General features: G+C 29.1%; 1 protein-coding gene across 1 annotated transcript; it reads left to right on the top strand.

Moving 5' to 3' along the window:
* The first annotated feature begins 411 nt into the window (after positions 1–411).
* LOC119687767 (protein argonaute-3) lies at positions 412–11,767 on the top strand. Its single transcript, XM_038102232.1, has 8 exons — positions 412–611; positions 3,180–3,554; positions 4,278–5,695; positions 6,984–7,167; positions 7,230–7,395; positions 9,069–9,213; positions 9,302–9,553; positions 11,395–11,767. Exons 2-8 carry the CDS (start codon positions 3,197–3,199, stop codon positions 11,479–11,481), a joined length of 2,610 nt encoding a protein of 869 aa, XP_037958160.1. The 5' UTR covers positions 412–611; positions 3,180–3,196; the 3' UTR covers positions 11,482–11,767.
* Positions 11,768–12,655: the final 888 nt, after the last annotated feature.

Below are 12,655 nucleotides of genomic sequence, written 5' to 3' on the forward strand. Positions count from 1 at the left end.
GTTTTTAGAAATGTTAATGCTGCATATGCAAGTGAAACGAAATAAAAAATGGAACAAATTTCAAGCTATTTGGTTGTCAAAATGTGAACAAAACATATTTGGAAACATTGGTAAATGTTATATTCGTTATATTTTTATATATTTTATATTTTTTTTTATATTTTTTTTATATATAATTAAAGCAAGTTTCTTTAATTTTTCTTTCTTATCCATCTTATCCATATTTTTAAAATGATCATTTAAGGCTGCTTAATGATAATTTAGTGCGCTCGTCTGTCAATGCTATTAGTCCATTTTATGGTAATCGTCAGCATAATTGAAAGTGTAAGCACAGCATAAGTAAGCATTTTTTATTTTTAATAAAATGTATCGTTCCACTTATTTATTTGTTTCACTAACCGCGAAATTACGCTTGTTTACATTACTTTAGTTGATTCTTATAGAGGAGGACATTGGACATTCATTTGTAATTTGAGTTGTGTGAAATTAGTTTAAATATAGTGGTGTAAATATTTATAATACAATATATTATTGTCTAAGTTTAAAGAATTGTATTTAGTTATACAAATTTGTGGTGTCTGGGTGCAAATGATTCAGGAAACTACAGTTATGTGAGTGAATGTAATTTATTTATAACGGGACATGTTCTTTCATGTTATTTATAATTGAAGCTTTATTATATTATATTAAAAAATGCTTGATTTGTAATACTTGATCTATCGGATACATATTTCTAGCAAAAAATATTGTAGAGAAGAATTTGTTTCTTTTGTTAAAACAGCCAGAAAAACAATTATACGAGATCTTACGAGACCTTACGAGATCGCAAAGAGCACTCATTGTTCCGTTGCTTTTTATTAGTGCAATTTTTGCAGTTGCCTAATATTGTTGCATGTTTTTATTATCAGAAGTTGCGTATTCTGATTTTCATTTGCGAGAGGTTATATCTGTAAACGAAATTGGAAGTTTAGACCGTTTTGTATGCATTCTCTAAAAAAGATCACTGATTGCAGTGCACCTTTTTTTATTGTGAAATCTATACATGCTAATATTGCTGTAAATTTAAATACAAAATATATGTATATGTATACGTTAAATTTTATTTTTTAATTTTTATATGGAGTTTCAAAATACAATAATAAAAAAAACCCGCGAAAGCCTATCACTAGATTATGAATTTTACCCACTTTATCCTCAGTTATTACCTCATTAGGCGACCTGTACAATTACAATTTATTGTGTCTACATGACCACAACGCTACTTAGTCTATCACTTTCAAATCATATAATGGATGATGCATATAAATAATGGATGATGCAGAGTTTATATATTGCTAGCAAGATTTTTTTTTTGCTTCAGATGTGTTTTTTAATCATATTTCGCATTAAAAAAATGCTCTAGACTTAGACTCTTAAATATCAATTTAAAAAAAAAAAAAAAATATTACAAAATATTTTAAAATTTTAGCGCAGTTATTATTAACTTATTAAATTTTTAAATAATTAGTTATCAGTTAATGGCGAATTAATAAGTTATTTAATTATTCAATAAGCAAGACATTAATTAATTAATATAACAAATCTTTTGGTTGTTAATAATAGTTTCAATTAATTTGTCTTTTGTCAAATATATATATATATATATATATATATATATATGTATATATATTTTTTTTTTTTTTAATTGCAAGATTAGTTGCAGTACATTTTTTTGTCTCCTATGATGCGTTCAATGTATTCAATTTTTCGTCGTTTTATGTCACATCATAGTTGTTTATTTTCTTCTATTCTTATTCTAAGCCTTTTCCTGTATCATCACATATTAAATGTTTCCAGTTAGTTCGTGATGTTGTTGTTACCCGCAGATATCTGTAAAGTAACGTGTAAAGTTTGAATTACATTACAAACACACGGGTTAGAATGTAGTTGGTAGTGATTATGTAAGAGCGATGAGGATTATTAAGAAATGGAAATGGATTGGGGAGATGGGTGTGATTTAAATTGAAGTTAACCAGAGAAATTTAGTCACTTCTATTGGGACGATACCAAAGGTTGATTAGTCTCAGGTTTTTATGTGCGTTGGTGCAGAAGAAAGATCGGCAACATTATGTGAGGGTAAAGCTGGAGTAGGGGCACATAGTGGGAACTGACGTTTTTATGTGTGATAAGTAACTGTTTAGTACATGAATATATTCAAGAACGCTCGGTTCTACGTCCGGGCCAGTTCGACCACTAAGTGCAGTTCGTGAGGGTAAAGCTGGAGTAGGGGCACATAGTGGGAACTGACGTTTTTATGTGTGATAAGTAACTGTTTAGTACATGAATATATTCAAGAACGCTCGGTTCTACGTCCGGGCCAGTTCGACCACACCGAAAAAAGACTATACAAGCAGATACGTGTTTGTACCTTCTTCATCTCTTGTCATTTCCATTCCTCCATAGTATTTAAATTTACCAACGTTTCCTACTTCAATATTGACAATACTTAATGTTGCATTTCTGTCTAGACGTCTATTTTTGCTTAGAATGATAAATTTTGTCTTTCCTGTGTTGATATTGAGCTTATAATATTTGCTGTATGTAGAGACTTAAATAATTAATTGTTATAGGTATATATAATGCGACGAAATAAAATAGATTTAATAATAATAAAACAAAATAAAAGGATTTAATGGCAAATTTGTTTTTGCCGAAACTTCAATATCTTCCTATGGTATGGTTATAACATTATATGTTTAGTAATTTAGAGTTTTCAACTATATTTATAATTTTTTTTAACTTTAAATACAATGCATTTAATTTTTAATAAGAAGCTTATTTCAATCAAATATTTTATGTGGCTTGAGCAAACATTTTATTTCTGAATATACGTGGTTTGGGTTGAGTAATAGTAAGAATATGTGGAATTTTAATTGCGGAATAACCTAGCCACTTCAATGGGGTCGGGTCCAAATGCAAACTTTTTTATAAATTAGTAAGTGGGTAAATTAACAACATCAAGACAAACATACGGACATTGTTAAATATGTTTGACATATCATGTCGATAATAGGTATATCAATATCAATATCGTTTCTATGGTCTCCGATTATTTTTTTTTTTTCGTTACAACGTTTTTAAAATTTATTGTTGTGGATTTTTTGAAATTATTCAAATATTTTACAATATTGTATTTTCAGAAACATAAAATATTAAAATGGCTGGGAAAAGTCGTGGAAAATTATTTGAATTACTCTCAGACAACGATGGTTCCCTTACCAGTGGATACCGCACTGCGCCGAATATGTCTTCAATATCATCAAAGTTAAATGCCGTTTCTATTTCAACAAGTTCTGAGAGTACTTCTTCATCAGGAGGTGAAGTACCACTCCGACAAGTTGAAGGTGTCGGAAGACGGTCAAAACTATTTGCGCATATGTTAGGAGAGGTTTCAAGTATTAGTACAAAAACGGAAGAAAGCAACAAACCTCAACAAAGAGCACAAATTTATAATCAGAAACCCATTCCAACACAAACGGAAGTTCAAAACCAAGGAGATTATTCAGGTTCTGAAGGTAATGCGATGACAAATTGTATTGACTTTATAGTTGTACATTCTTAGTAATATATACAAATACTATTTTTAACTGGGAGGGAAATATAGTTTGAAATAAGCGCGTTAATTTTTTAAAAATACTTGCAAGAATAATACCATTTTGAAAATTTGAATTGCTAAGTAAAAATTAATGAGAAATTCACCGGGAAAATTTTAGTTTTATAATAAAATATTTCATGATAAATTTAAATCAAAAATAAAAATTGATGATTTTCAATGTATATTTTGTTTAAAAAATATTGTTTGATCAATTAAAATAATCGATCTTTACAACGCAAAATATTTTGAGTCTATCATTTATAGACGACTATGTTTATTTAAAAAAAAATAGACAGAATTTTTTTAAATATGTTTGTGTATTGGATTTAGTGTAGTCATTTAAATATATAGTTGAGAATAAAAAACGAGTTTATAGTAAATGGTATGGGCGTACACAAGGAGTACATAAGGTAGTATGTCCGAAATAATATTTCATAGTAATAAAGAGACCTGAAAGCTTAAAGCCGCTAAATAAATCGCTGACATATCGTCATGGGCGGTTATATGTGGATAATAGTGTATAGAACATACCATCACTAATTATATTAAAAATATTGAAAAAGAAAATTATTTTTTTTTAGTTTTTTATAAGTGTATTTCGCCTATATTAATTATAAAATTATATATTTTTTTTATATAACAGGTGTTAAAGTATCTATGGTTGCCAACTATATCAAACTTAATGTGTTGCCAGATAGTGGAGTGTATGAATATAATATAAAATTCACTCCAAATATTGAAATTAATAGCCTAAAAAGTAAATATCTTTATGACCACGAAGAAATTTTGGGCAGAACAAAGATGATCAATGGATCACAGTTACTATTGCCAAAGTTATTACCAAATACACAAACACATCTTATTTCTAGAAACGATAGAGATGGTTCTGAAGTTAAGATACAAATTACTTTTAATCAAAAAAAATCTGTAAAAGATTGCTTACATCTGTATAATATTTTATTTGATAGAATTATGAAAACATTAAATTACATTCGTGTTGGTAAAAAGCAGTTTGATCCCACAAATCCCAAAATAATGCCAACTGCAAAGTTAGAAATTTGGCCTGGATATGCGACTGCAGTAACTGAATGTGAAGGAGGATTAATGCTTTGTTGTAATCTATCTCATCGCTTGCTTAATCAAAAAACTGTTCTTGAATTGCTTACTGAAATATATCAATCAAAACCATCAGAATTTCAAATTAATGCAAAAAAGGCTTTACTTGGTTCTGTAGTAATAACACGTTATAACAATAAGACGTACAGAATTGATGAAATCAAATTTGATACTAACCCTCTTGATGAATTTGATATGAAAGGACAAAAAATTTCATATGTTGATTATTATTTTAAAACTTACAGAATTGATATAAAGGATAAAAAACAACCACTTTTAGTAACCATAAAAACGGTTACTCGTCCCGATAATACAGTTGAAGAATGTGTATTTAGTTTAGTTCCAGAATTGTGTCATCTAACTGGTCTTCAAGATAACTTACGTTCAGATTTTAAATTAATGCGTGAAATCGCCACATTCACAAAAGCATCGCCAAATCAACGATTGCTGTCTTTAGAAAAATTTGTTGATAATGTTAATAACACTTCAGAAGCCAAATTAATATTATCAAGCTGGGGTTTATCTCTCGCTGAAAAACCACAACCATTAATGGGTAGAGTATTAGGAGAAGAACGAGTGTATTTTGGATCAAAAAATTTCGGCTGTGGTGTATCTACCGATTTTGGAAAATACGCGACAAATAATTATTTGCTGAATCCAATAAATGTATTGGATTGGATATTAATTTATTGTAAAAGGGACGAAAATGCAGCAAGGACATTTATTGAACAATATGAATATTGTACTAACGCAATGGGAATAAAAGTACAAAGACCTAAAACAGTAATGCTGGATAATGATCGTATTGATAATTTAGCGATAGCTTTACGGAAGGCAATTACGAGACAAACGCAAATCGTTGTTAGTATATTTCCAACCAACCGAGAAGATAGATATGCGACTATGAAAAAACTTTGCTGCACTGAATTTCCAGTTCCCTCTCAGGTTTGTTAAGTTTAGCATAGTTTTGATAAGTATATTCAAGAAATATTTAAGAAATTTATTTTAAAATAATATTATTATTAATATTATACATAGATTTGGAAATGTGTGTTCCAAGTTATTTTAGATTTAAGACTATAATTCGATTCAAATATAAATCAAATTCAAAACTATCACAGTTCCAAATAAGAAGCAATCAAGCAATTTATTTATTATGGTCGATTTATGTAATTGAAATTAATAAACATTTGTTATTGACATACAAAATAAAATTCCTATCATCAGCATTAAGTTTCATTAAAAAAAGTTAGACTTGTTTGTTAAAAAGCAATTCATTTTCCAAAATTGATAGCTGTTTATTGAGTGATCATTAATTGAATATTAAGGACTTGAAAGCTTTTGTCGCAGGAAAGAAACATCTTCTACTTGCTGAAGAAGATTTAGATTACGATAAAATTATATATATACATCATATATTCTCAGTTCAGATAGGAAAGGTGGTCTGTTTGTCCCTCATATACCTGACGAAACACGAAAAATCGTTCCTCCTTACTTTGCTACTATATTACATTCGTCCACAAAATAAAATATCTTTAACTCTGTCATCAGGAATCACCATTGTGATGGAATATACATTTTGCCGAAGCTCCAATATGTAATATTTTAAAACGTTTCGATATTGCCAAAGTGCGCAAACAAGCAAAAGTATTATCTAGAAGATATGTACTAAGGCTTATAAGAAATCACATAAAGCGCTAAATCGAACTGTCAAAGATCTACCTTTGAATATACAACCATTTGGCAGAGCTTTTATTCTGTGATGGAAAAATATTCGAAAACTAGCATCTACGTTTTCATTACAACTATTCAACATTGATAATGGAAAAGTACCGATTTACCCTGATTTTTTTCTATTAGAATTTTATGTGATTATTAATTTAAAAAGTTTTCCCACAAATTATCACCAATAACGTCAGCAGCTATACAAATATTTTTAACTTTTTGCATAAAACACCTTCACTTAGGTTATAAATTTAATCAGCTTATGTGTTAATTTAAGGCATATTTTTGTATTATATACCGCCAAACTTAAGTAGCAGTATATGAACTTTCAAATGACCATCGTTTGTCTTCTGTGAGACGTAGAAACGCACGCAGAGTACAGCTAATTATGTATACAAAATATAAATTAAAATATATATAAATACTATATAAAATAAATCTTCTATATATTTATTAAATATTTTTATCATTTATTTATTTATTACAAGTTTAATTATTACTTTCCCAGGTTATTATTGCAAGAACGTTAGGAAATCGAGCAAAAGTCAAATCAATAGTTCAAAAAATCGCGTTACAAATAAATTGCAAAGTAGGTGGAGATCTGTGGCATGTAAATATACCGTTTAAAAATGTCATGATATGTGGAGTAGACGTTTACCATGATCCATCAAAAAGACAAAATTCTGTTTCAGGTAAAAAAAATTACTGTTATTCGTGATTTATACATTAAATAATCTTTAATAATCTTTTGTAGCGTTTGTAAGTTCTTTGAATAACACATATTCAAAGTGGTTCAGTCAAGTTTTTATTCAGAAGCCTAAAGAAGAAGTCATTAGTGGATATTGTGCAATTTTAGTTCAAGCTATCGCTAATTATGAGAAATTAAACAAATGTTTACCAAATAATATTATAATATATAGGTAAGAGTTTTTAACATTATTATGTGTAGGTAAGAAGGTATTTCAAGTTAATTATATCGTCCATTATTAAGTTGAAGACATATAAGTAGTACCTAACCAATCAACGAGTTATGTTTGTTCTATATTTTGTTGTCAATATTTTTAACTACATTTACAAAAAGCACTGGTTTGTATGTGTTGCTTTCGTATTTACTCTGCATAAATCCTGCGAGGGCTCATCAGATTTTATGAACCTTTTTAACTTGTTGACAGCCAAAATATTTCAGTATAATCAGGGTACTATCTGTTTCTCAATGTCAGTCATTGAAGACTTCCTAAAGTCAGAAGGGGAGAGTAGTTTTCGACGCAATGACCTCCACCTGACCCAGATCAAGGCTGAACAGTCGCAGAGAATGTGACTAGAAATCTCGTCTGCTTCTAAGTAGAGTCGACAATCTATTTCTTCGGGCTTATCCATAACTGTAGGGATGAACCAGCTTTTTAGTCCGACGGTTACCTGAAGAGTCGCGCCAAGAGCGACTTATTTATTATATAGTTAAATATCAATAAAAAAGATAGCTTATGATGTTTCTGTAGAACAATGGATGAACTAAAAATAAGTTTAAGTAAAGCAAAAGAACAAAGAAAAAGCAACAAATTTCAAATGTGAATATATAAAAATATATACCTGTTTACTAATTATAATACTTTTTATTTATAAATAGTTTTTAATGTAAATGTTAAATACTATTGTTAAATACTAAATGTTTTACGTAAATGTAAAATATTAAGGTATTATTAATATTTAAGGTATTAATATATAATATTAGGTTAGATTAGATTATACTCACGATTCTAAAGATCCACTTAGGTCTGTTCGATCATTGTGTTGCAGTGTAACAAACTCAGTGGTTTAAAATCCTTGAATCTCTTGAATCTCTAGCATCAGAGAAAGCTCCTGGATTTAGCCAAGATACTCAAAACAAGAAGTTTCTAAAAAACGGCGTTCCGCATGCGATGGGCAGTAACAAAGTAGGTGTGTGACGTTTTCATCGTTCCCTACACAACTGATTCAATTTTCTTGTATGGTTCCCTAAATTGCTGCGACTCGTCAGCAAACCCACAACGAGATTGATATCTTTACAGGGCGTCTCAATGCTTTTAGTTCATGCATCATAATTTCCTTTCCTTTCAAAAGGACTTTAAATGACTAAGTTTTTCTAGAAAGAAAGTCGGTACATAACTGATATAAATGTTAGATACTAACACCATAAAAATAATATTATAAAATAATATTATTAAAATTTTCTGTATAAACTTCATAAAACTTTATTTTAATGTTAAAAGTAAATAAAAGTGTGTGATTGTGGAACATAAATTTAAATGATTAGTTGTGTGGGAAAAGTATTTTGTTTGCGGTGTTTACAGAGAAATATTTGATTCTTTCCGAAGAAAGCAAAATGTGTTATATATTATAGTATGTTCCTATTGCCTTCAATAAAACAGTTTATTTAATTTAGATCCCTCGCTACTTAACTGTACAAATTGCTTTGATGCTTTCTAACTTAGTTAAGAATAAATTAAGGGAAATAACACAAAAAATGTTGAATGTAACATTGCAAAATAGATTTTCCAAAAGGGAAATTATCGAACTTTAATAACTTATACATATATATATATATATTTAATTTAAGGGATGGTATATCGGACGGAGAATTTGGTACAACTGCACAATATGAAATTGAACAACTAAAAGATATATGTCAAAACTCCTATCCTCAACCAATATTATTAACGTATATAATTTCACAAAAACGTATCAATGCTCGTTATTTTACGGTGAGTAGAAAATGTCTATAATAATCGTTATAATAATTTTTGAATATAAAGAACTACATAAGAAATTTTAACTTTCTGCAATTTTCAGAATTTCGCCGCGGGTTCCGCAGGAAATCCCTCACCTGGAACAATAGTCGACAATATTATTACACGAAAGTGCCTTTATGACTTTTACTTGGTTTCTCAGTCTTTAAGAGAAGGAACTGTAACACCCACCCATTATGTCGTATTAAATGATGACGGTAAATTTAAACCAGATATAATTCAGCGCCTCACGTATAAATTAACTTTCATGTATTATAATTGGCCTGGAGCTATTCGTGTAACTGCTTGTGTTCAAGTAAGTAAACATATATAATTGAAGATATGTTTTTGAATTGAGTTAACTGAATGTAATTATAAAAACTTCAGTAAATGAACTTTGATTTCAATAGAGAAATATATAAAAAAATATATAAGCTGAAACGTTAAGCACCAAAGCTCTTAATATTTTTAAAGATAGTAACATCTCTAATATTTAGTTCTAAATCTAATTCAATATGTATCTTAATATCTAATTAAACAAGCTTATTACTGTTCTCACTTCTTTATTTGTTTCAAAGATGTCCTCTTTTTTTATTTGTCAAAATTAGTTTTTGGAAGCATTATGTTGAGGATTATTTTAAATGCATAAATATATTAATTATACTTGCAGCGATTCCAACAATTCTGTTGTTGATTCTAATTCTCTTTTTGCAATAAAGAAGCACTATAAGATAAATATTGCAATGTAGTAAAATTTTTAAATGCTATTTGACAAACTTTTGCGATATAACAATAGGTATAGTAAAAAGAAATCCATTATTTTTGCATAAAATTGATGGTTTTTTTACCATAGTTAGAATGACCAGATTTAGGTCAAATGTGCCTCATTTTGTTCGATAAATTGTTGCCATTTTGAGGGTAATTTCATTATGTTTCTCTTAGAGAAGTTCTCGTCCCTATTGGCAAAAAGTTAAGACAGTCGGTTTTCACAAACCTTTCTTGAAGCAAATTTTTCACCAGAAAAATAGTTTGCCATAAACATGAACACATAAACGTATGTTAAACATTTGGTGCCAGGAGTGGACTATAAGGTGGATGCATAAGAACTTCATAATCAAGTTCCCAGAGCTTTTGGTGAGTCATTATCGATTTGTGTGGCTTGGCGTTGTCCTGATGGAACACATTTTCCCTTCTATTGCCCAAAACTGATCCGAACTGTAGATGATCCAAACTGTACAGTTGTTGGCAGTACAGTTCAGAGTTAAGAGTTTTACCATAGGGGAATAGCTCATAGTAGATAATTCTCTGCCCATCCTACCAAACTCACAGCAAAACCTTCTTGGCCGTCAATCCTGGCTTGACCCCCGTTTCAGACGGCTTACCTCTATTCGATCACGACCGTTTTTGGTTGTCGTAAGTGATACACTTTTCAGTGGTAATCACCAGTCACCAACCGCTTTAGAAATCGTTCGATTTTGTTGCGATTCAGCACCGCTTCGAAGATAGAAATTCGGTCCATGAGGTATTTTTTGTCTTAACGCATGTGGCACTCATACATCGAGCTTGGTTTTATGAATTTCCATGATTTTATCTACATTTTCGGCCTTTCAGTGTCAAAAATATTATTCACATTTTTAGGCACCTGGCTTGCGTTTCGCTTTTATCGAAAAAAAACTGCAAAACATGGCTTATTTCTCCATCTCCATTGCTAGTGTCCATATTTGACGCATATTCTTGATTTAAACAAAACTCGATCAACCAATTATCAAAATGTCAAAAGTTTTTAGTCTGAAATCTCATCTTACTAACGCCATCTAGAGTAACCCGATCGGACTTACACAACACGGGATACAGATAACTAAAGTCATCTATTCGGAAAATAATGGATTTCTTTTTACTACATCTAATATATAATGTTATGTCACGGATTCACTCTACTGAATCAGTGACTTCTAAAATATCTACATTATACTTTCGATTGTATTATATCAGTGTGAACTTTAAATCCCATTCCTTTTCAAATGCTAAGTGTTCTTTTCTTTTTATTTCCTTGCTATTCAAACGTTTCAGAAGTATTATGTAAGATAATCATAGTTGTATAAATTAAATATATTTTATATTATATTAATGCTTTAATTTATAAATTACAATTTTCAGTATGCACACAAATTGGCTTATTTGGTTGGACAATTTGTAAAAAAACATCCTGGAAAAGAGCTAGAAGATAAATTATACTATCTTTAAACTCTTCGGATCAGCATTGTTTTCAATAAATAATCTCATAATTTTAATATTACCAAAAAACTGTACATCTGCACGCATGGATCTACAAGACCAAAACTGCAGGAAACTATTCCTAAGATAACATGGCCGGAGGCGCGGAGATATCATACGGAGTAATTTTAAATGAACGCAAATGCGTTTAAAATTAATCTTTAATTCTATATTAACTAAATATCTTAAGAGGCTTCTAGTTAAGAAATAAAACTTATGTATAAAGCATTTGGAGATGAACAGTTTATTTGGCAATTTTTCTATATACATTTTAATTATTATTAATAATAATTACTAACTTTTATTTTTTTGTCTTTAAAAAGTTGATATAAACTTGAATTGTTTCTTTTTTTTCATATTTTACAATTTATTTGAACTTAACTGACTTGACTGCCTTATAGAAAAATAGAAAAATAGAAACATCATAAAACATTATGAAAAGTTTCATATGTATATATGTATTTAAAAAAAAATTGAGGGTTTAAATATATTTTTTATACTAGACAATTTATTAAAAATGTATGATTATAAACATAAATAATATTTTGAATAAATGTTAAATTACATAAAAAATTGGTTTTAGTTTCAAAAGGAATATCAATTAGTAATGTACAATTATTCATTTAGAAAATCATTGTTACAGTAATGTGTTTAAAAATAATTTACCTTCAATCAGGTTATGTTATTAACAAATGCATCAAAAGATTAGAGACGCTCAGTCCATAGTTCTTGTTGTTATTGTTGTGACGTAAGGAGATTTGAAATCGTTGAAATCGTAAAAATCGTCGGTCTTATGGTGCTCCCAACTCTATAGCTGCTACTATTGCGTGCTATCTTCTAAGGTTTAGTTGGTTTTTTATACTAGAGAATGTGCAAGAAGAGCTATAATCATAATAATGAATAAATCACAAATAATTCTTAACTTTGAATAAACATATGAGAAAGCCTAATAATTTTCAAAAATTACTAACATAACTTTTCCTTAGAAAGAAATCAATTAAGATAATTGCAAAAGTATTTTACATTTTCTCTCATATTATTTTACTAAACGGTCCACCTCAAATATCTATCATATCCCTAACTTGATAAATCAATATATCTTAAACAATATATTAATATATGTAACTATCTAGTGGGCAAAATA

Source organism: Teleopsis dalmanni, chromosome X, assembly GCF_002237135.1.
Source record: "Teleopsis dalmanni isolate 2A chromosome X, ASM223713v2, whole genome shotgun sequence".
In the NCBI taxonomy this organism is placed as follows: domain Eukaryota; kingdom Metazoa; phylum Arthropoda; class Insecta; order Diptera; family Diopsidae; genus Teleopsis; species Teleopsis dalmanni.

What these genes read in the sequence shown, in the direction of transcription:
- LOC119687767 (XM_038102232.1), top strand. Translation starts at nt 3,197, where the DNA reads ATGGCTGGGAAAAGTCGTGGAAAATTATTTGAATTACTCTCAGACAAC. An exon ending in AAGACAAAATTCTGTTTCAG is followed by an intron (nt 7,168 to 7,229) that starts GTAAAAAAAATT and finishes AATCTTTTGTAG; the next exon opens with CGTTTGTAAGTTCTTTGAAT. An exon ending in AATAATATTATAATATATAG is followed by an intron (nt 7,396 to 9,068) that starts GTAAGAGTTTTT and finishes ATTTAATTTAAG; the next exon opens with GGATGGTATATCGGACGGAG.